Genomic DNA, 24,268 nt, shown 5'->3' on the forward strand with positions numbered 1-24,268 from the left:
AAGTATATAGTAATTATATCGTAATTAATCACACTCTCCTAAGAGCGCAACCTCGAGATTTAATTGATTTGTTATCTCTCATATGGGGTTATATATGTAATTTGATTTCGCACGGTATATATATATTTTATATGATACTTGTATAAGTTTAAAATCAGTATATTAAATTAAAGGGATTTAATTTTTCGACACTTTATTGTTAAATTCCATGTAAATTCCACGTAAATTCGTGTGAAATATTTTCCTTATATATCTGGTAAAACCGTTTCAATAATTCTACTATATTACTATATTATCAAATATTACTACAATTATACTATTTCGAAATATGTCGTATTCTGGTGTCGTGCGTAAATGATAAATATGAAGTGCTTAATCGACCAATTTCAATAAAATTTAAACTACTGATTTTGCAATAAGTTAAGTTAGGTTATTCAAATTAGGTATTTTCATAACGGTCTTTTTGATATCAATTCAGGAAAGAAAATTCCTTTTTTCCAAAAATTCTAAAAGAAAGTTGTTAAAATTCTACCAAGTTCACCGCAACGACGCAACGTATAATCAGCGGTCACATGACCATTCTTATGATGACGACTGCTTACAAATTACGGGGTCACAGAAAGGAAGAAATCCTATTGGCCTTCTTAATTCATTTTTTCTTTATTCTATTTCCCAATATATACAGTATGTACTATATTTACTTAATATTATCAATAAATCTTTCATTAATTTACGTTATTTACGTTGGAAATTCTAATTAGAAATACATAAAATTTATAAAATTTAAAAAATATTAATTTTCGATTGTACTAAACATATTAAAAATTTAAAAATAAACTGGCTTTTATTTTTATATTTATATAAATTTCACAAAAAATTTAAAAATTTTTTTTTTACATTAAGATCATGTGATTTCATATTAAAATTTTTTTTCAATTTTCGAAAAAATTGATGTTGTGCGGGTTACGAATAATAATTTTATTATATGTCATCAGTTTTATTAACATAGTTTTAATTACGGTAATTTTTTTTTTTTAAAAAAAAATATTATGGATAATTTTTTACTAAATAAAAATAATAATAATAATAATAATTATTTGTTTAGGAATATCATCCGAAAAATTTTTGTGGCGTTACTGTTGAAATCCGAACGATTTCCTAAAAAAAAAGGATAATTTCTATATAAATATTTTAACTTTTAGATAAGATTATTTAAGAAATACGAAAAACAATTTTCTTAAAAAATGTCAGTTTTTATCTACATATCATCATTACACGAAAAAAATTTTTTTATAAAATTAAAAGCATGCAAACTTATTTATTTTTTTACTTTATTCAAATCACTAAATTTGGTGACGCCCACAGAAAAATTTTTAGCCCTCATTCTGCGCATCGTAACTTTAAACAAAAATCAATTTTAGAATCTTCCATCGAAACACGGATAAATCGATTGGAAATTTCAATAATGCAGCATGACATTCAAAAGATTCTTAATTTGGGAATAAACCCGTTTAACCGGTTGATCAAACAATGAAATGTCACGTGAATTCGGAATTTTTGTCCGATTTTGCAGAAAAAATTTTTTTTTTTATTTATATTTGAACGAAGACTAAATTTTCTTTTTTTTTTCAAAAAAAAAACGGAGAAATTCTTACAATGTCAAATGATAATGACACGAATGATTATAGTGGTTGGTTAGATAAATATTACGATCGTTTCGATTATTCGGACTTTACAGTTTTAGAAAAAATTGATACCGGCTCTTCCGCACGAATTAAAATTGCTACATTAAAAGATATTAAGGATACTAAATTTGTTTTGAAATGTTTTAATTATGTTAATTATGATAAAATAACTCTTGAAAAAGTTGTTAATGAGGTAAAGTATGTATTAAAAGTATCTGGTATTATGGAACCAATTAATAAAATCATTTAATTTATATAAACATATATTTTTACAGATACGATTGCTAAGAGAAGTTAACTATCATCCTAATATTATAAGATTATATGGTATCACAAAAGGTAAGAATTTAACGATAAAATACATAATTGAATCCAACTTATAATATGTTTATATATATTATTTATCTTGTTTCAGATCCAATATTAGGAAATTGTTCATTAGTACTGGAATATGCTGACGGTGGTACATTGCAAAATTATTTACAAAATCATATTAAAGAACTTAAATGGGATGATAGATTTGACTTAGCGTTTCAGATAGCAAGTGCTATATCTTGCTTACATAATCACGATATTATTCATTGTGATTTGGTAATTATAAATTATTTAATATATTTTTTTTTCATAACTTTAAGAATAAATGAATTAATCAAATTTTATATGTAATTTTAAAAGCACTCAGCAAATATACTTGTGCATCAGAACAAAATTAAGTTGGCGGATTTTGGTCAATCAAAAAAAATTGTCGAAGCATCAAGTAGTAGTACATCAAGTGTATATGGTATAGTACCTTATGTAGATCCGAAAAGTTTTGACGATAAAAATTACAGACTAAATAAAAAATCTGATGTGTATAGTATTGGGATTATTATGTGGCAAATTTCAAGCGGACGACAACCATTCCATACTGAAGAATATGACGCGGGCTTAATGTTTCAAATAAAAGGAGGAAAAAGGGAAGAAATCATTGAAGGAACACCTACTGTTTATAGTGATTTATGTGAACGTAAGTTATATTTTATAGTAATATTTACTGAATAATTTTTTCGTCTTAAAATATATAGAGTACTAAATTATTATTATTAATTAGGTTGTTGGAAATATGAACCAGATGAACGACCGGATATACAAAATGTTGTTTCAATACTTCAAGATATCGCTTTTAAAAGTGAAACTCAAACGCAAGTCGATAACGTTGAATTAGCTTATGAAGAGAATGTATTAACAATGAACAACCCTAGTGAAAATTATTTAACCTTAGATAATTATCTATATATAGATGATATAGATGATGAAGTGCTAAATATGATGAGTTTTAAAAACATTACTGCTTCTATAAGTAATTCATCAAGAGTTTCATATCAAGAATCAACAAATCTATTGGATTCTGTAACCGTTGATAGATTAATTGAAATTATAATAGAAAAACATAATGAAGGACATGTTATTGATGATAAAATTCAACAAATTATTCACAAACAAATATTTCAATTAAATCAAAATGCAGAAAATTTCGTTGATTGGCTTATGGATAATCAAAACGAAGCAAAATATATTTGGCTTTTAGGATTATTTTATTATTATAATATTTTAAATGTTGTTACAGAAGACGATGAATTTAAAGCATTTAAATTATTTTTAAAAGCATCAAAAAGTAACTTTCCAATAGCTCAAGTTTATCTCGCTAATTGTTATATTGAAGGATATGGAACGAAGAAGAATGAATATTTCGCGTTTGAATGTTATAAAAGATCCGTGGAAAATAAAGAAAATAAAAATTTTATTGGTCAATTTTATTTAAAATACTGTGTTGGAATTAGAAATAACGAGAAATCAACTCATTTGAATAAAGAATCAGCAAAAAAAGGGAGAACAAGAAATATTTTCGGGAAGAAAGAAGTTAAGGTCTTTAAGGCATTATTAACCAGAAAATTTAATCAACATTGTACATTTTATGTTGGACAAATATTAATAAGAATAAGTTCTAGAAAAAGTGCAATTTTTTACCTCGAAAAAGCTGCGAGAAGTGGAAATAAAATTGCACAACATAATGTAGGTTGTTGTTATAGAGATGGCATAGGTGGCGCAGAAAAAGACGAAAAACGAGCCTTTGAATTCTTTGAAAAATCAGCCGGACAAGGTTATATAAATGGAATATTTCGACTTGCTCATTGTTATAATGAGGGAGTTGGAACTAAAGTTGATAAAGCAATAGCTTTTATGTTATATAAAATTGCTGCTAAAAAAGGAAGTATTGAAGCACAAAATAATCTTGGACATTTATATGAAATAGGTGAAGGAACCAAAAAGTGTCTAAAAAATGCAATTCACTGGTATGAAAAAGCAGCAGATAATGGAAATGTGATAGCGCAATACAACTTAGGTATATGTTATGAACAAGGAAGAGGTGTTGAAAAAGATGAAGTTAAAGCTTTTGAATATTATAAGAAATCAGCTGAACAGAAATATATAGATGGAAAATATCAACTTGCTAATTGCTATTATAGAGGAATTGGTACTGATATTAGCGAAGAAAAGGCGTTTAAATTGTATAAAGACGCGGCCGAGGCAGGATACACATTAGCGCAAATTAAACTTGGAGCATTATATGAATTAGGTTATTGGACTGAAAAAGATTGTAGAATGGCTTTCTCTTGGTATGAAAAAGCAAAAGAAAATGAAATAGCATTGTATAATTTAGGAAGATGTTACGAATACAAAATAGGTACTGAACAAGATGAATTTAAAGCTTTTGAGCATTATAAGAAATCAGCTGATCTAGGAAATATAAATGGTATGTTTCGACTTGGAAATTGTTTTGATAAAGGAATTGGTACTGATATTAATAAGGAAGAGGCATTTAAATTATTCGTTAATACTGCTGAAAAAGGAAATCCTGGAGCTCAAAATAATCTTGGATCTTTATATGAAAAAGGTGAAGGAACTAGTAAGAATTTAGATAAAGCTTTTTATTGGTATAAAAGAGCACATGAAAATGGAAATAAAGAAGCATCATATAATTTGAACAGACTTCAACATAAAGCAATTGAAGACAGTTCATATGATTTTCTTGAGATTTGACCACAAATTTATCCTTATAAACGAACATTTTTATTAGTTTATGTATTAAACGAATGTAATTTTTTTTAAAAAAATCTTTTTATCAAACTTTATATATTAAAATATAGTATTTATATTTTTATTAATATTTATTAATGTATTTCTTGTAAGATAAAATATAATAAATTCTCAATTTAATATTATCAATTGAACTTTTATTTACATTCATGTCATTTTATTTGATAAAGAATGATTGTAATATGAAATTATGATGTTAAAGGGCACGGAATCTAACTTAATTTTGCAAAATGTTTCAATTCAAGTTTTTATCATTCATAAATTTTATAAAGTTTATAACTAAATATGCACACATTCACGCAAAATTTACTGTACTGTTTTATCCCCTACCGGCTTACCCTGATCCTTACCCCGATCTCTATCCTAATCTCACCCTTTACCCTAGTTTTTGTAGTAGTTGTAGGTAGAGAAGCGGTATAAATTTATGCGTGGGTTGAAACAGTGACATAGGTTGGTGAACTAGTAGGTATTTGTGGTCCTGCGATAAGATCAGTTGGTTATAGTGCTACGCGCAATCTCTAGCATAGTGCATTTTTTAGGAAGTCCTTTGTGGTAGGATCATTGTATTTTATCATTAGTAATATTAAATGTGATTAACTTAGAATATGTATCGGATATTATTATAATTACATCTGTTCGTTCATTAATTTTCATATGCATATATCAATCCAATAATATTATTAATGGTTGATTAAAACAAATAATAGTCTAATAGCGGCACTACGAATTCCATTATGGTTATCGAACTTAAAAGTAAAACTTCCAGTTATTTAAGGGGGAAATAAAAAAAGGAAAAAGCATCAATGCTACTAGACCATTATTTGTATTAATCATCCAATAATATATAAATGTGATAGAATTTCTATTATTATTATTATTTGAATTTTCATATAGCAAGAATTCAATTTACAGTTTCAAGCATGAAAATTGTGAAATATACAAATTTATTTTGTTCCGACGGATGAAAATGAACATTATTTAATAAAAAGGAAAAATATATCTGATATAGCTTTAAATAAATATTCCCTATAAAAAAATTGGATACGTTTTTTATAAAGTTTTTATACGATTTTTTTTCCTTAGAAATAACGTATCATAATAGGATACGGAAAAATGCACAATTCCGTATCACTAAAAATATGGTTTGGATACGGAATTTGCACGGAATTCATATGGAATTTACATGATTTGATCACTGATTTTATCACGAAATTTATACGATTTGGTCACTGAATTTACTATTTGTATTACAGTTTACTATAATTATATTTATATAAATCTAATTTTACTTTATTAAATTAAATAAAAAATAAAAAATAAACAAAATACAAATACATTATGAAAATTCCCTCCTTATTAAGGCCACCTATTGAAACCAAAATTATCTATAAGTTCAGGTTCATTTGGAGTCAAACAACCTAAAAAAAACAAAAAAGAACGTCTAACTTAATTGGAAACAAAACCCCCCTTCATATAGTATCTGCAATCGTCCAAGTCACCAAAGGTCAGCATTCCTACAAAAAAAGAAAGAGAACTCCAGAATGTCTGACCTACATAAATGAAAAGAATTATGAAGCATCTGATGAAAAAAAAACCAAAACAACAAAATAAATCCAAAACTGACCTACAAAAAAAGAAGACTCTGAAGCAACAAAACTGAAACAACCTACAAAAAGAAAAGAATCTGAACCCAACTTACAAAAAAAAAAAAAGAAAAGAATCTGAACCCAACTTACAAAAAAAAAAAAAGAAAATTTGAACTGACCTAAAAAAAGAAAAAAATCCTGAACAATCCTACAAAAAGGAAAGGACTCCCAAACTGATCTACAAAAAAACTGAATCTTCTCACAAAAAAAAATCTGCTGGCCTATGAAATAAAAAAAGGGATAAATATAAATAAAAAAGAAAGGGGAATAAAGAATAAATCAAAAAAAAAATATTTTTTTAAAAAGAGGGTAACGAAGTTAGAAGAGTTAAGAAAAATTTTTTTTTTAAAGGGAGGACGTCAAAGTTAGAAAAATAAAAAATTTTTTATAAAGAGGAAATAGAAATAGAAAGAAGAAAATTTTTAGAAGAGTGGGAATAAAAGAATAAAATCAAAAAAATTTTTTTTTTTTTAAGGGAGTAACGAAAAAAAATTTTTTTTTAAAGGAGAGTGATGAAAAAGAAAAATTTTTAAAGTGAGGTACGAAAAAAAAAATGTTTTTTTAAAAGGGGGTGACGAAAAAAGAGAAGAAAAGGAAAGACAGAAAGGAAGATCGGAAGATCAAACTCATCAAAGTAAGGGTTTATATAAAAAAACAAAAAACGTATCATAACAAAACAATAAACAATCACGTGATCTCGTAAAATTATTTTCTAAAAATATTAAGTTTAAAAATTCCGTATACATTCCGTATGATTAATTTTTTCCGTATACATTAGTTTTTTTAAAAAATGTTCAAAAATGAATTGCTTATTAAATATACGGAATTTGTATACGGAATCTATAGAAACGTACATAAAATGTATACAAAACGTATCCTTTCCGTATACATATTTCTTATAGGGATTAATGAACTTGCAATAAAAACAACTTCATTACTCTATACCAATTTTGCCAATTTTGAATTTCAATTCGTAAACTCACATTAAGAAAGTTATATATCTGTATTTTTCTTATATTTGTAATTTGCTTATATCGCTTGTATAGTATAGTAATTATAAGTTTTGATTTAATAATAATTGTGATTAAGAAATAGAAGTAAATATGAAGAACATATTCTTATAAAAAAAATTTTTTTCATTATATCAGATATAGCAATGAATTAAAATCAACAAACTGGAAAATTTAATTTAGAAAACAATCAAACGTACAACAAGGACCCTTTATGACCCTTTATGGATAGGTTACAAGACTTATACGAGGCCTGTAACAGTCAACATTTTCGCTTATACGTTACGCTTTAAATAGAATTTATATCATGCATACGTACAAAATATTCAATATTTATAATTCTATTAGTCCTTATATACAACCGATCCTTAATGCCCTTTGTGTATCTGATCGTCATGTGCTTCTAATTTTTCATGGACTATTAAAATGAGGCAGCTTCTTGCAACACCCTAACATGATGAAGTTTTACGTTCTATTTAGCAGTTAGAGTTACAAAAGCTCAAGCTTAAACAATTTAATATTTTTGACATGTTGTATTGGTTAATTTTTATAATTAAACTTAACAAATAATAATATTTTATAGAAACTCTTATTTTTTGTTGCAAAGATTTCTCACAGATTTCTCACATTAAAGAGTTTTGGTGCAATAAACTTACTAGGTCCAAAAAAACGAAGGGGCAACTAATACTGAAAAAATAGTTAACATCAGCCATGAGTACTTACAAACAATATTCTGTCCATCCTGGGAAATATTGCAAATGTCATTTAACATGATAAAAGATTTTCAGTCTTTATAGTATCTAATGCTTTTTCTCTTAGTACTCACCACTCACCTCTTATTTGGAGAATTACTCCAACTGCTATATCAAAGGTTTCTAAAGAAATGAAATGATGAAAATGTTGAATTGACCTCTTTAAACTCTTGATAATCTTGAGTACTAGTTGATTTTTAGAGGCAGAAAAGTTATTGGTTGAAAAGAATAAGAGTCTTTGAAAGAGGGTGTGTTTTTTATATTTTGCAAAGAAAGGATAACTCCTATGTTGGCTCTTGAGATTTGTGTTGGTTGGATACAAAGCTGAACAGTTTACCAAAGTTACTGGAGGTTACTTAAGAGATCCAAAATGTTTGGTATCCACTCCAATCTATCTATCCAGGTGCCCTATCTTTGTTGTTGGTAAAGATTTGTTAATTCTAAAGGAGAAAATAGCTATGTACTTTCTTTAGGAACTGACATCAAAACATTAGTTTATGTTGAACATCAACACTAGCCTGATGCAGTATATAAATAAAGTCAGATGGTGTGCCACACATTTGATCAGCAGGTGATTTCAGCAGCATTATCAGAACAAAAGTACTAGATGAGGTTTCAATTCCATATAACTTCAATCAAGTAGGTTCAAATAACCAAAGGGTTGGAGATCTCGGTATCAAAGTGGAATATTTTAATAAAGCTGTTAACACCACTAAATAAAGGAAAATTTGTATACAATTTCTTTTGATTGCATTTTTTTTATTTTGTAAAGGAAGGGTAACTTTCAGAAAGTATTGGTTAAATATTAAGTTGATCCACTATTGGCAGGTTACTTAGAAGAATTACCTGAATTTAACACACTTGATATCCACTCCAAACTCTCTTTTCAGGTGTCTTAACTTGTTATTGTAAAGATCTGTTGGAAGATGCACTGCTAACAATTTCTTTCTCACACAGAAAAATATCTATTTATTACCAAACTATTTAAAGAAGAGCACATAACCACCAAATCAAGTATTAAGAATTTGATGACAGCATTAAATAATAGTATATCTAAAAAAATATAATAAAAGTTATATCAAAGTGGAGGAGTAATATTAAAGAACAACATATTAAACAATCTACATATTATCACAACTTCAGAACAGCTGATAGAGATTTCAAGCAGATATCAAAGAAGGATTGTGTTATTAGAGATCCTGGTTTTATTTATAAGTGAATTGGAAAGTTATTATTAGACAAGAGAGTTATCCATTATGATGCTGAGTTGCTGCAAGCTGCAAAAACTCACTGAATTTTATATTTGAGTGATGATGAAAGTTATGAAGAATATTTGAAAAGAAAGAACAGTGAAATAGCACTTCTAAGCTCTGGTAAAGATACTTCTGTTGTTGACATTATATGACAAATTTTTGGGTATTTAGTTGATGATAAATTGCAATATAGGATTCTTTTAACATACAATTAACACTGCCTTCAAAGACCTAAAGATAAACCACGTACTTTTTAAATTAGATTAAAGAATCCAACCAGTTTTTCAATGTTATGCATTTATGCAGCGTTAGCTATATATAGATACCAAATGTTCTAGCCCAGAAGAAATACCATCATTATTACTACAATCCAATTTTGATGATACTTCAATGGTATTACATTGTAAAATTGACTATTTATTATTTTAAAAGCACATACATCTTATTAGAAATTTTAAAGAAATTAAAAAGAGATTTTATGATCATGTATAAAAATTATCTACTGTTATTTAATATATACTATAATCATATTATTACAAATCCCAGATTGCAAAGTATATGAATGTAAATTATGTTACTTTAATTCACTGTAAAAGTTATGCAACAATTTAAAAGAATACTTTTAACTTAAACATTATCTAATTTTTAATAATGTCCAAGGTTTGAATAAAAATTTGGTTTCTTGTAAATTTGTGAATAAAGTAAATAAATAAATGATAATAATTATCTAATTAAATGCATACATTGTTAACTAGTTCTATGAATTTATTAATTTGCTTAGACTTGGCATTTTAATAAAGGAAAATACTGATTCTATACTGAGAGATTTTAACAAAAGATTTTCTTTATTTTATTCTAAAATGTATTAAAATTCATAAGTTGACAATATTAAAATATTAAAAAATTTTTGTTTCATATCTTATAATTAAATATTTAGAATAACTAACTTTTTTGCATTATGCTTTAAGAATCAGATTTTTTATATACCAAAGAATCTTTTTTTCATTAGAGGTTTTCAACTAAAAACTCATTCGATCATTTTTTAGACAATACTTTACTTTATTATTTTAATCTTACTAATCCTAAATTAATATTTATTCTCAAATTTATAGCAAATAAAATGCATAAAAGCTTAATTATAATAATCTACTTCTTCTTTTTCTATATCTTTATAATCTTTAATCTCAAATTTAATAACACCTAAACTTTCATACTTTTTAATTAATTTTATATTTTCATTATCATCTTCAAAATCATTATTATAATAATTCTCACTTTTAATAATTATTAAAGAAAGTAATTTTTTTGATACTCTACTTTTCCAGTTCATGAGAAATGATTCTAAATCTTTTGGATATATATAATCAAAAAGCACGAAATTGCATATTTTTAATTCACAAAAATTATTCGGTGAATAATTTACAATGGTTTCTAATATTTCCTTTTTAGTTAAATATGGTCCACATTTAATTTAAATACTTTCTAAATATTGACAATTTTCGAGTATAGTTTTTAATATACTAATTCTTTCAGGACTTATAAAAAGACTTTTAAGATTTGGACAAAACTTAGAAATAGATAAATTAAAAGTATCTCCATTTTGACATGAATAAAACTTTTTAAGATTTTTTCCATTATTTTCCAAAAATTTTATCATATATTCAGAATCTGGATGTTGATCAGGAAATTTCAAAACTTTTAATTTGGGAAATTTAGTATTTTGCAATTGTTCAAAATCTATAAAATTCAATAATGAAAATATAATTTCTTGTAAATTTGAGAATGATTTGACAAATGATAATAATGGTAAATAGTAATCATAATCATCATCATTAAAAAGGTGTAATTTTGTTATTGTATTAGAGTATTTTGTTAAAGTAGGTAAAAGATTTTCCCAAGATGAATTATTAAAAGCTATCAAGGTTAAACTTTTTAGATTATTCTGCATAATGATTAATTCTTTTAACTCATTTGAAACATCATGATTATAAAATTTTATAGAAATTGATTGTAAGTTGTGACATATTTGGGAAAGCTTATAAAAAAAATCAGGAGGAAGGTTTGTATTGCAATTTAATTCTGAAAGATTTATTAATCCAGAAAAATAATTGAAATTAATATTAGGTTTATATTTATTATTATTATGGATCAATTTTTTCAAAGTTTGATTTGAAATCATTTTGATTATTTCATTTATGACTATTTGTTTTCTACTATACTTTAATGGTTGTTTATTATTAGATAGTTTATGTTTAATGTTATTATTAGGTGGTTTAAAGTCATTTAAAACTATTTTATGAATTTTATTAATTGAAAGAACTTTACAAAATTCAGGATAATTGAATAGTGGTGATTTTGAAGTAGGTGGTGAAATGAAAATTTTATTATTTTGTAAGATTTTTTTTGATTTACTAGGAAGACAAGCAAATAATGTACTAAGAATTGATGATTCCACTCTATTATGATCAATAACTTTGTAGCTCCAAATATCTCTCCACAAAATTCTAACAGAAACATTACACCAATGATGATTAACTAACAAGCATGAATGTAAAGTATTTTTATCTTTCTTTAAATATTCAAAAATTTCATTTAAGCAATCATCTACAAGTTGATAAGCCATTTTTTTTAAAAAAAAAAAATTTGGTAATTAAACTCAATTTATGTAAAATTGAAATAAATATCTGTAATTATATATGTAATCATAACTAATACTGATGTCAATGTGATTAAATAATTATATATAATTGTTAAAATGACTAGGTCATTTGTCAGAAATGACCCAAATGACACATTATCAGTAATTTGGATCATTGGAATTAAATTTTTAGATTTTCATATCAGATTAAAATATGAAACTTTTATTTCATTTCATTGGAGGGTTCTTTTTTTTTTATTAAAAAATAGAATAATACTTTATTATGACAAAGCAGTAAACGTTATGTTATAATGTTAAGCTCTAATCCTAGTTTTCTTATTTCTTAATAGAAACAATTAATATATATAAAAGCTAATAATAATGATATTCATCTAATTCTTCTTCTTTATCTATATCTCTAAACGTTCATATTTTTTTTAATTATTTTCATAATTTTATATCCTAAATCATTATAATTATAATAAAGCACAATATTTAACTAAAAAATAAAGTATTTTTTTGATGATCTGTTTTTCCATTCGAAGGCATGTCTAGTATTGAAATATAATGTATTTTTTAATTCGCAAAAATTATTTGAATAATTCACAATAGTTTCTAATACTTCCTTATCTAAGTAACTTTCTCCATATAAAATTTGAATAATTTCTAAGAAATGACAACTAATAAGTATAGTTTTTAACATATTTAATTCATCATCTTTAAAGTTTACAAAAAAAGATTTTAAGATTTGGAGAAAGCACTATTTAATATTTTTATTTTAATTGCAACTCACGTTCGAGGCATACATCCAGTTGGTATTTCGTTAGGATTTTCTTGTATACGAATTCGTTGCCAGTCTGTAAAAACGGAATGGTCACTATCGAGAACAAAAATTAGCAATTGTTAAACTTAAAGCAATATTACATATATACATATAGAGATTTTTTAAAAATTTAATAATGTACTCAGGTTTTGGACATTGAAAAGAAAATTTTAAAGTTTGTAATAAAGATAATTAATATACTGTAAATATTTAGAAATCTTCAAAGTAGGGCTTCCGTTTGAAATTAGAATATTCGAATATTCGTTTGCAAATATGCCAGTAGATTCGAATGTGTCACGTAGATTCGAATATGCCAGTAGATTCAAATATGCTATATAGATTCGAATGTGTTACATAGATTCGAATATGCCATGTGATTCAAATATAAAGTAGAAAAACCAATTTTTTTTAAAGAGAAATATAAATTTGCTTGATATTTTGTAATATAATTTTTAATAAAATTTTTTGCGAAATACGAAGTTACTATAAAAAAAATGTAAATATTAATAAATTCAAAATCACATGAGATTCGAATATCCATTTGAGATTCGAATATCCGTTTTAGATTCGAATATCAGGTGAGAGTCGAATCATATTCGAATCTACATTTTAAAAACTTTCAAATATTCGAATCTTGCTATGAATTTCAAACAGAAGCTTTACTTTCTGTAAGGGTTACAAATGAATATATAATTTTTGTAAATTTGAGTATGAATGATAAAGATGGGAGTCCCAGCCCATTTAAATGGGTGGCAAGTATAGTGACGTTTGCGTTATTGTCGACATACAAAAGTAAACGTAAAATTTATATTGAAAAAAAATTTCGAGATTCTGCGATAAAATTCTTTTTTTTAAAAAATCAGCAATGTTTTTTTCTTTTGAGAAAAGGAGAGAAAAGATACTTCGCTATAATTAGTAAAAAGATGTGATTTAGTTATTGTTTTAGAGTGTTTTGTTAAATCAGATGTAATATTGATCCAACTCGCATAAAAAGATCTCAAAGTTAAATTTTTTAAATTATTCTGTAAAGAGATTAATTCGCTTAACCCTTTGAAATTTCCTCGAAAATCTTTAGAAATTGATTGTAGATTGTGACAAGTTTGTGATAATAAATAAAAAAAAATTAGAAGGAAGATTTGAACTGCAATATAATTCTTATTAAAGATCTCGTCCCAGGGAAATAAGTGAAAGGAAAGTTAATAAAGAAAAATGTATTACAATGATAGATCAATTTTTCAAAGAAATTTGATTTGTAAACATTTTGATAATTTCGTTTGTAACTAAACACTTTCCTTCTAATGAATTAAATGAATTCCCTATAAAAAATATTGTTAAAACATTGCTCGGTTTTTTCGTTCGGACAATCGACCCGTTCCGAACATTTACTTGACATTTATTGGACATTCATCATGATATTGTACGTTTTTTATGTGGTTAAAAATTCTCAATCTCCGCATCTTGTATTAAAATTCTAAAATTCTAATAGAACTAACACCAAATACGATTAACTAACAAACATGAATGTAAAATATTTTATCTTCCTCTAGATATTCAAGAATTTTACGCCATTACACCACAATTGTGAGTAACCTTGTGTTAGTATACTAACCATCCTTACTAGAAAAGGAAATCACTTTCCATTTTGAAATTACCCTTTCTCTTTTCGTAAAAAAATTTATCTCAAAAAATTAATATCTTTTTTTTTCGCAAAAGAAAATTCTCAATATTTTATTTTAATTATGTTCATTAATTAATATAAAACTAACGTTCTTACTTTATTTTATTAAATTCGAGAAAGATGGCATATTCATTAAGATACAAATATTTGTTCTGATTTAATCTACTGTTTAAAAGTATATATTCAAGTGTATTTAGCACATTTTAATATATGATTCAATTAAACTCCGATGAACTTATGTAATCTATAATTAAACGGTGTTTGTTTATGCGAGTTTTTACTACGATTTTTAATAATTGCGAATTCCGAAGAACTAATTTCAAAATATAAAATATATTCCTATAATAATAAATTTTTTTTTTATATGGAGATGAAATATGTAACAATCTATAATCTTCATTAATTACCCGAGGATTGAAGGATTTATTAAATGATAAATATTATTTGATTTTAAAAAACAGCTATATTACCAAATCCTTTTACTATATTTAAAGTTCATTCTCCTTACTTTTTTTATTTTCAATTATCTTAAACACTAAGACTAGAGTAGTAATATGTTTCGTATACAATGGCAAAAAACCCCTTTTTTATGACTTTATTAATTTTAAGATAAAAATTTTATCGTGTAATTTAAATAAATTAAACATAAAATAAATGACACTCATTTGAAATATATTCTTATTCTTTCATGATTTGAAATACCTCGTAATCTTCTATATCAAATTTATCTTCAGTATCTCTTATCCTCTTCTCATAATTCTTTTGTTTACATCTATTATAATTAAATGGACTCTTATCATTAAGTATACTACTATGTGATATTATAAGATCATTCACACCAAATGAAGGACCAAAAGCGTTACAATAATTTATTGCACGATTCATATTGCTTACATAGCTTAATATTAAATCTTTATTCTTAAAAGAAAATATAAAACTATCTAAAGATTGACCCAAATCACTAGAAGAATTCCATACTAAAGGATTATATCCACCTAGAATTTCATCAGTTCCTTTAACTTTAATAAATGTAACAGTATTAGATTTATTATCACACAATTCATGAAAGTTTTTAGGAGTAAATCCATTTCGACTACCTCTTAATAATAATTCAAATTTGTATGGTAAATATAATTCTCTCAGATGTGAGAATTTATTATTATAATCAACTTTATCAATCCATCTTGAAATAGTCGAAATTATATTTAAATTAACGATATTTGATTCAACAACGTTATTTATCTTTAACTTTCTGGGAAGTGGAATGTTATTGTTTGGTTCAATATCAGGATCCATATAAGAATTTAATAAATCTTTATAAAGCTGATGGTTTAAAAATTTTTTATATGGACTCACTTTGTGTAAAAATTCTTTAGATGATAAACTAAAAAATCTAATTAAAGGTAAAAAATTTTGTAAAGTATTTTCCATCATTTTAAAGTTATCATCTGTCCAAGTTTCTGGATCTGAAATGAGAGTTTGATTTTGTGCAAGTCCCCATTTTAATACATGTTCCCATATTTCAATTTCTTTCATTTGTAAATCATCTCTTTTAATAAGTGATATTACCGATTTTTCAGGTAACGAAGTAAAATCAAGTGATTTAAATATTTTTTCAGGAGTTTTAGCCATTAAATCTGTACATAATTGTTGAAGTTCTAATAAATTATTAGATTGAAAACTTTTTCGGTATGTTAGTTCAAAATGTTGTTCTATCCACCCGGTATAGTTCTCAATTAAATGTTTTTGTAAATAATCAACTAATTCATGAAGAAGAAGCTCATCAGCGGCAATTAAGATTTTAAAAATATCTAAAGTATCTTGTCCATTTAATGAAAGAATTCCACCATAAAGATACCTATATTATAAAATATAAGATTAATTTAAATATTAAAACTTTTGACATTTTAAACTTATTATGACATGTATTAATTTACCTTAAAATAATTTGAAAGGTTTTTGGTGAGATATTTGATAATTTAATATGAGCTAAAACATCATTATTCTTTTTGTTTGAAGTTATAGTTCTCCGTAAAAATGAAGAACGATGACATAAAATGATCATATGTGCACGAAATATTTTTACATTTGGATCCTCACCAACTTCAATAGTAACATCATAATATTCATTATCCTCCAAAATTTCAATATAGTTTTGACTTAGTTTTGAAAAAAATTGAATAGACATTTTTAGGTAAAATTCAACTTTGAAAAAAAAAAAAAATTTCAGCCGTATTGATCGGCTTAAATTTGCATTAAGCATTTGTGTCACAAATATTACATATCATATTAGATCACTGGCAGATCAGATCCTTATATGTTTTGTCAAAATCATTTTTTTTTTTTAATAAAGAAAAAAAGTTTGATTCACTTATCATTTTATTTAATTTTTTTCATTTAATTAAACTGGCGAATAGAGTAAAACTGATAAATATCAAGTTAATGGAATCGGTTTCGGAAGGAATAAAGCAATAAAACCATTTTATTTTACAATCAAATGAAGACTTCCACTAACCAGCATGTGATGATAACATTAGCTCCCATTCGTTAAAGTGTTTCAATCAAATGACATCATGGCATATTTACTATTATTTGCAATTATCATTAACTATGCCCTATAAAAAATTTTTATCCGAATATTTCCATTATTTCTCCGTGGCTTTCGTAAAAATTCCGTGAAAATGATACATTCACGAATATCCGTGTTAGAGAGATGAAAATTTCCATTTATTTAAGGCTACAAAAAATTCCCATGAAATGATACATTCACGGAAAAGACATGGAAAGATAACCACGGATCAGTCGGGATCAACATTTTTTACAGGGATGTGGTATGGGATGGGAATTTCTTTATCAGCCAGTTAATAATCTGTATTGAAAATGATACAAGAGCAAAAGAGAATATGAACGGCAAAATGTATAGGAGATATAGATAGCAAACCTTTTAAAGGCAAGAATTGTTGGATTAGAGATGCAATTAATTTATTAAAATTAGAAGATATAAGTATATGCAATGAATAGATTTATTACCAGAAAGGGAAATATTAAGAAGTGCCGCATCAAGGAGAGCGAAGGGAATTTTATTTTTAGAACAAATTTTAGAAGCTGATCAAGAAAGATTGATGAAATGGGAACATTTTTGTGTAGAAAATGAGATAGGTTTTAATGGTAAAATTCCAAAATGATTTGAGATAATAGAAAAAGAAATTACGGAAGAGGGAACGAGAAAATTAAAAGAAAAATATTTAATCAAAAATTTTGATAAGAGAAAAATTCATATGAAATTATTTGATGAAAATGAGAAAGTGACGAAAAAAAGTTTAGTAACTTGGAACGATGAGCAAGGAATACCAATTTTTGGTGAAGATAAAAAGAAATCTCAAAGTAAAAATTATAAGAGATTGGGTTTACATTTAGTTCCGAGGAAAGACGTAATTGATATGGATAATTCTCCTTTTTTGATTAAATGTGAAGGTTGTGAGCGAAATGTTGGTAAAAAAGGTAAAGAAAAGGTAAATGTTTAATATATTTAGAAAAAGATAATATTAGAGTGATTAAAAGAAGATTAGAAGGATTTAATATAAAACCATATGAAACTTTGCGTAATATTATTGATAAAAATAAATGGGTTAAAAATTATTCAGAAGAAGATAAAAGAGATAGAGAATTTAATTTTAGAATAGAGATGATCGATAATTTAATAAAGGCAGAGAATGATTTTATAGAAATTTTAAAAAATAGTATATATGAAAGGGAAGATTTTGGGATAAGACGTAAAGTTTTTTGGTTAGTTTTAGATTGTTTAAAAATTAAGAGTAAGATAATAGGTAACCTAGGGAATGGACGAAGAATTTTTGATTATTTAGTAACTTGGATAATAAGAGATGAAGGAAATGAAGAGAGAAAGGAAATAAGATTTACTGCCAAATTTGAGATCAAAAATGTAACGAATATGAAGTTCTTTTGAGAAGCTTGATAGTTGGTTTATTACTAATATGTAATGGCAGTGATATTACATAGAAGTTTTATTTATTGAAGATATTTTATGTCAATCGAATAACGAATTTGGACGTAAAAGAAATGAAATTTTTAGATGATTGTACGAAAAGAAATTAGGAGAGATTTGATAATTCAAAAAGAAGCTAGAAGAAAGGAATACATAATAAGTATGGGTAACATTTTATTTTTTTATTAGATTTTTTTAATTAATCAAAAAAAAATGTACAAATATTTCTTTTAGAATTTATAGAAGAAGCTTTAGTGGTAAATGAGTTCAATTTGTATTGGAAAAGAATTTTAATTGCTGGTAATTATGGAGGATGGAGAAAGAAGTGTACGGAAGCAGTTTGGAAGAATGAGATTTTAAACAGTGGAAAGCTGGAAGATCTTTTTTATTTAACTTTAAATGCGAGTTTGATTGGTATAGGACCTTAAAATTCGTAAGCAATCGCAACAAATTTTCATTTTGGCAATTTAGTTACGAAGATTCAAAAGATAGGACATATAAAATCAAAAATCTCATCAAGGAATTGCCAACATATAGCGTCCTAGAAGTTAATGGAATCAAGATGTAAGAAGGAGATAGAGGATTGGGAGCACGTATGGTTATGAGAATGTAATAAAATAACTTTGAAAGCTGTGAAGAATCTGTATACAAATATGAAGAGGAACTATTAAAAGAAAAAAAATTAGAAGAAGTTAAAATTTTAAGAACGATCAATATGGATTTTATTCGAATTTTATATCAGTAGTCAATAGTTTAAGTAGAATATGGGAGCTATTACGAGGAGTTTATAATAATAATTTTAATTCTTTGGCGAAAATGAAAGATCATAGAAAAGTGGTAGAAGAATTATGGTGTTTTTGTCATGAAAAGTTGAGTTATAAAATATGGATAAATCCATCTTATTTTGCATTGTAAATTTGTAAAATATAAAATAAAAGGCTCGTTCTAGAATTATATAAATATTGAAAATATATAATAACTTAAATTTATAAATTTTTTTTCAAAAAAGATTTTTTAAAATTTCAGAAAGGAATTTATCTACTGTATTTTTTTTTTTTTAAAAAAAAAAAAAATAGTAACGCGTTTATTAATTAAGAACAATTTTAAAATTTGATTACATAATTATTTAACACCTAGAAAATAAAATAAAATACATTATAATATTCTCTATCTAAGTTTATACTATACTACAATATCTAAAATAATTATATAATCTAATTTAAAATATAATTCAATTATTTCCTATAGAATTTCCTTCAGTAACTTCATGTATCATTTTATCTTTTGTTACTAATTTAATTTTTTTATTTATTTTTCTATATTATTATTATTTTCTTTTGTTTTTCCCGCTTTTCTACTTTTTTTATCTTCCATTTCTTCTACTCCCTTTCAAAATCTTTCCTTTTCTTTAAATCTCTTTTAGTTAAATTTCTTTCTTTTTCTAATGTTGCTACTTCTTACATCTTGGTATGTATTGTACTATAGCTTGTTGCTGTAAATTAATATGTTATTATTTTAAAATTTATGACATAAATTTTAATACGGAAATAAACATTGACTATTATTTAAATTTAATCATTTAATTTCAGTTAGTGCTCCGTACGAGCCGAGCCAGCTCGAGCCAGCTCGCATATTGAGCCGAGCCGCTCTCAAACTCTGAAACTAAGCAAAAAGCATGTGATCATCAGCTGATCATTTCGCAAATTCTATATTTAAATCCAAAAATCGTCCGTCTCGAGCCAAGCTACTTCAAATTTTGCGGATTTGTTGCTAAGTGTGCAAAGATTGTACATACAAAATATTAGCCTTTTATCTTATTTCTATGTCTCACAATCGATCTTTTAATTTGAAAAAATAACTAAAAAAAATATTATAAGCTTTTATTAATTTATTAATAATTGTTTTGTCATTTAATTAGTTAGTTTTTCGGTAAATTGTAATTAAAGTTGATTCAAAAATCATTTAAAAAAACCAATTTTAAAAGCATTAAGCTTATTTAGTTTGACATTCTTTTCAAATAAATTAAATCTAGTATTAAGTAGATTTTTATTATAATACTTTATAATTATTATGTTTTAAATCTAATTTTGAATTTTAGTTCTTTCAACTAATATTAAGATAATAGTCCAACGAATCTTTGCTTAAATTTTTAACGGTTTTTTTTTCGAATTAAAAAAAAAATAGATTGAGACAAGGAAACAAGATAAAGAGCTGAAATTTTATACACGTAATATTTACACATTTATCAACAAATTTGGAAATTTTGAAGCACTGGTTTGCATTTTTTGTAATTCTGATTACTTTTTTCGAGAACTGTATATCTCATTGTGTATGACGTATACACTGATTGATTTTATACTTTTTTATACTTCTTTTTTTATACCGGTGGAGTAATTTATAAAAAAATCCAATCGGTATATACATAATACCGGTGTGATAATTAAAAGTATTCAAGTGTATTTAGCACATTTTAATATATGCTTCAATTAAACTCTGATAGCTAACTAATGAACTTATGTAGTTTATAATTAAACGGTGTTTGTTTATATGAGTTTTTACTACAATTTACAATTTTTAATAATTGCAAACTACTAATTTCAAAATATGAAATATATGCTTATAATAATAAATTTTTTTTATATATATGAAAATGAAATAAGTAACAATTTATAATCTTCAATAGTAGACAATGAAGGATTTATTAAATGATAAATATTATTTGATTTTAAAAATAACTATATTACCAAATCTTTTTACTATATTTTAAAGTTCATTCTCTTTACTTTTTTTTTTGAATTATCTTAAACATCTTAAACATTAAGACTAGAGTAGTTACTCTCAGTAGTAAGATGTTTCAAGGACAATAGCAAAACACTTTTTTGTATGACTTTTATTATTTTTTAAGATAAAAATTATTATTGTATAAGCAAGAAATGAAAGATCAAAAGTTTATTACGTAAATCAAATAACAGTAATATTTAATACATAATATTTCATTTTCTTATTTTTTCATGATTTGAAATACCTCGTAATCTTCTATATCAAAAAACTCTTCGGTATCTCTTATCCTTTTCTCGTAATCTGTTTGTTTACATTTTTTATAATTAAATGGATCCACATCATTAGACCAACCATTATATGATATTTTAAGATCATCATAACCAAATGAAGGACCATGAGTTTTATAATAATTTATTGCACGATTCATATTGCTTATATAGCTTAATATTAAATCTTTAATCTCATCTCTATTCTTAAAAGAAAATATAAAACTATCTAAAGATTGACCCCAACCACTAGAAGAATTCCATACTAAAGGATTATATCCACCTAGAATCTCATCAGTTCCTTTAACTTTAATAAATGTAACAGTATTAGATTTATTATCACACAATTCATGAAATTTTCTAGGAGTAAATCCATCTCGACTACCTCTTAATAATAATTTAAATTTGTATTGTAAATATAATTCTCTCAGAAGTGAAAATTTATTATTACAATCAATTTTATCAATCCATCTTGAAATAGTCGAAATTATATTTAAATTAACGATATTTGATTCAATAACGTTACTTATTTTTAAGTTTCTGGGAAGTGGAATGTTGTTATTTGGTTCAATATCAGGATCCATATGAGAATTTAATAAATCTTTGTAGAGCTGATGGTTTAATATTTTTTTATATGGACTCACTTTGTATAAAAATTCTTTAGATGATAAACTAAAAAATCTAATTAAAGGTAAAAAAACTTGTAAAGTATTTTCCATCATTTTAAAGTTATCATCTGTCCAAGTTTCTGGATCTGAAATGAGAGTTTGATTTTGTGCAAGTCCCCATTTTAATACATGTTCCCATATTTCAATTTCTTTCATTTGTAAATCATCTCTTTTAATAAGTGATATTATCGATTTTTCGGGTAACGAAGTAAAATCAAGTGATTTAAATATTTTTTCAGGAGTTTTAGCCATTAAATCTGCACATAATTGTTGAAGTTCTAATAAATTATTAGATTGAAAACTTTTTCGGTATGTTAGTTCAAAATGTTGTTCTATCCACCCGGTATAGTTCTCAATTAAATGTTTTTGTAAATAATCAACTAATTCATGAAGAAGAAGCTCATCAGCGGCAATTAAGATTTTAAAAATATCTAAAGTATCTTGTCCATTTAATGAAAGAATTCCACCATAAAGATACCTATATTATAAAATATAAGATTAATTTAAATATTAAAACTTTTGACATTTTAAACTTATTATGACATGTATTAATTTACCTTAAAATAATTTGAAAGATTTCTGGTGAGATATTTGATAATTTAATATGAGCTAAAACATCATTGTTCTTTTTGTTTGAATTTAAAATTCTTCGTAAAAATGGAGAACGGTGACATAGAATAATTATATGTGCACGAAATATTTTTACATTTGGATCCTCACCAACTTCAATAGTAACATCATAATATTCATTATCCTCCAAAATTTCAATATAGCTTTGACTTAATTTTGAAAAAAATTGAATAGACATTTTTTTTAGGTACAATTCAATTTGAAAAGAAAAAAAAAAAAAAATTTTTTAACCGTACGATCAGCTTTAAATTTGCAGGTTAACATTTGTGTCACAAATATTACGTACAAGTATTACAAATATATTAGGCAGATCGAATCCAACATGTAAACAGTATATGTTTCGATTGTTTCGTCAAAACCCATATTTTTTGAAAAGTTATTTATTGATTCATTTACCATTTTATTTATTTGAATCATAATCAAATATATATATTTTTTAATTTTTTCATTTAATTAAATACTAATGTTGGCGAATAACGCGAAACTAATAAACATCAGGTTTATTGGATAGAATCATTTTCAGAAGTAATAAAGTAATAAAATACGTTTTATTTTTTTTTATTTTGCAATTAAATGAAGAACTGGTCCATAATATTAATGTGACGATAAATTTTAACTATATTCGTTAGGATTTTTCGAACTTCAATAAAATAATACACAAAGTATAAAGTATATTTTATGCTGACCAATTACAGTCTCTAAAATCAGTTTTTTTTTTGAGGATTGAAAAGAATTTTTTAAAAAAAAATTTACAGTTACTATATTAAAAGTAAATGAAAATAAATGTAACATTAACATTTTTAAAAAGCTTTTGCTATTTGAGAATTCTTATTATATTAAATGATTATAAATAATTGAGCATGTTATTATTAAATAGCATCGTACTTACTTTACCACAATTTTTTCTTTTTGTATAATTTTAGACTGATTTAATTTGGTATTACAAGCGGTGATGATGGTAGTGATTTCTCTTCAGTTCAATGCATCCCTAGTTGTTAAAAGAATTTATTCACAGTTATTAGATTTAAATTGAATCATGTAATGGTTTCTTTAACAAAAAATGTCATAAATGTCATGTATTATAAATAAGTAAAGCTCATAAAAACTTTGATAAATATTATTAATGATTGATTTATTTTTTATTTTTTTATTTGACTTATCATTATCAAAAAAAAAAAATTAGGTTATATTTATATAATTCGCTCATTGATGTTGATTAAAAAGTTTGGTAAAATTTCGTAATAATTAAAATCAAAACTAAAATATAATTTGGATATACTTATTTTATTATATG

General features: G+C 25.0%; 6 protein-coding genes across 6 annotated transcripts; 2 read left to right on the forward strand and 4 right to left on the reverse strand.

Moving 5' to 3' along the window:
- Window positions 1–1,656: 1,656 nt before the first annotated feature.
- On the forward strand, window positions 1,657–4,952 carry OCT59_002107 (uncharacterized protein; the record flags this gene model as incomplete). Its single annotated transcript, XM_066144275.1, has 6 exons — window positions 1,657–1,878; window positions 1,961–2,024; window positions 2,101–2,276; window positions 2,361–2,466; window positions 2,632–2,691; window positions 2,776–4,952. The coding sequence occupies 6 exons, from the start codon at window positions 1,657–1,659 to the stop codon at window positions 4,764–4,766; spliced, it is 2,619 nt and encodes an 872-aa protein (XP_065995453.1). The 3' UTR covers window positions 4,767–4,952.
- A 1,227-nt stretch (window positions 4,953–6,179) lies between these two features.
- On the reverse strand, window positions 6,180–7,244 carry OCT59_002108 (uncharacterized protein; the record flags this gene model as incomplete). Its single annotated transcript, XM_066144276.1, has 5 exons — window positions 6,180–6,241; window positions 6,323–6,373; window positions 6,448–6,489; window positions 6,589–6,690; window positions 7,214–7,244. 5 exons carry the CDS (start codon window positions 7,242–7,244, stop codon window positions 6,180–6,182), a joined length of 288 nt encoding a protein of 95 aa, XP_065995454.1.
- A 3,372-nt stretch (window positions 7,245–10,616) lies between these two features.
- OCT59_002109 (uncharacterized protein) lies at window positions 10,617–12,107 on the reverse strand (the record flags this gene model as incomplete). Its single annotated transcript, XM_066144277.1, has 2 exons — window positions 10,617–10,831; window positions 10,964–12,107. 2 exons carry the CDS (start codon window positions 12,105–12,107, stop codon window positions 10,617–10,619), a joined length of 1,359 nt encoding a protein of 452 aa, XP_065995455.1.
- Window positions 12,108–15,301: 3,194 nt separating this feature from the next.
- On the reverse strand, window positions 15,302–16,811 carry OCT59_002110 (uncharacterized protein; the record flags this gene model as incomplete). Its single annotated transcript, XM_066144278.1, has 3 exons — window positions 15,302–15,946; window positions 16,193–16,481; window positions 16,561–16,811. 3 exons carry the CDS (start codon window positions 16,809–16,811, stop codon window positions 15,302–15,304), a joined length of 1,185 nt encoding a protein of 394 aa, XP_065995456.1.
- A 1,905-nt stretch (window positions 16,812–18,716) lies between these two features.
- OCT59_002111 (uncharacterized protein) lies at window positions 18,717–19,057 on the forward strand (the record flags this gene model as incomplete). The annotated part of the gene is made up of 2 exons (XM_066144279.1): window positions 18,717–18,789; window positions 18,864–19,057. 2 exons carry the CDS (start codon window positions 18,717–18,719, stop codon window positions 19,055–19,057), a joined length of 267 nt encoding a protein of 88 aa, XP_065995457.1.
- Window positions 19,058–21,630: 2,573 nt separating this feature from the next.
- On the reverse strand, window positions 21,631–23,152 carry OCT59_002112 (uncharacterized protein; the record flags this gene model as incomplete). The annotated part of the gene is made up of 3 exons (XM_066144280.1): window positions 21,631–22,287; window positions 22,474–22,822; window positions 22,902–23,152. The coding sequence occupies 3 exons, from the start codon at window positions 23,150–23,152 to the stop codon at window positions 21,631–21,633; spliced, it is 1,257 nt and encodes a 418-aa protein (XP_065995458.1).
- Window positions 23,153–24,268: the final 1,116 nt, after the last annotated feature.

Source organism: Rhizophagus irregularis, chromosome 10, assembly GCF_026210795.1.
Source record: "Rhizophagus irregularis chromosome 10, complete sequence".
In the NCBI taxonomy this organism is placed as follows: Eukaryota; Fungi; Glomeromycota; class Glomeromycetes; order Glomerales; family Glomeraceae; genus Rhizophagus; species Rhizophagus irregularis.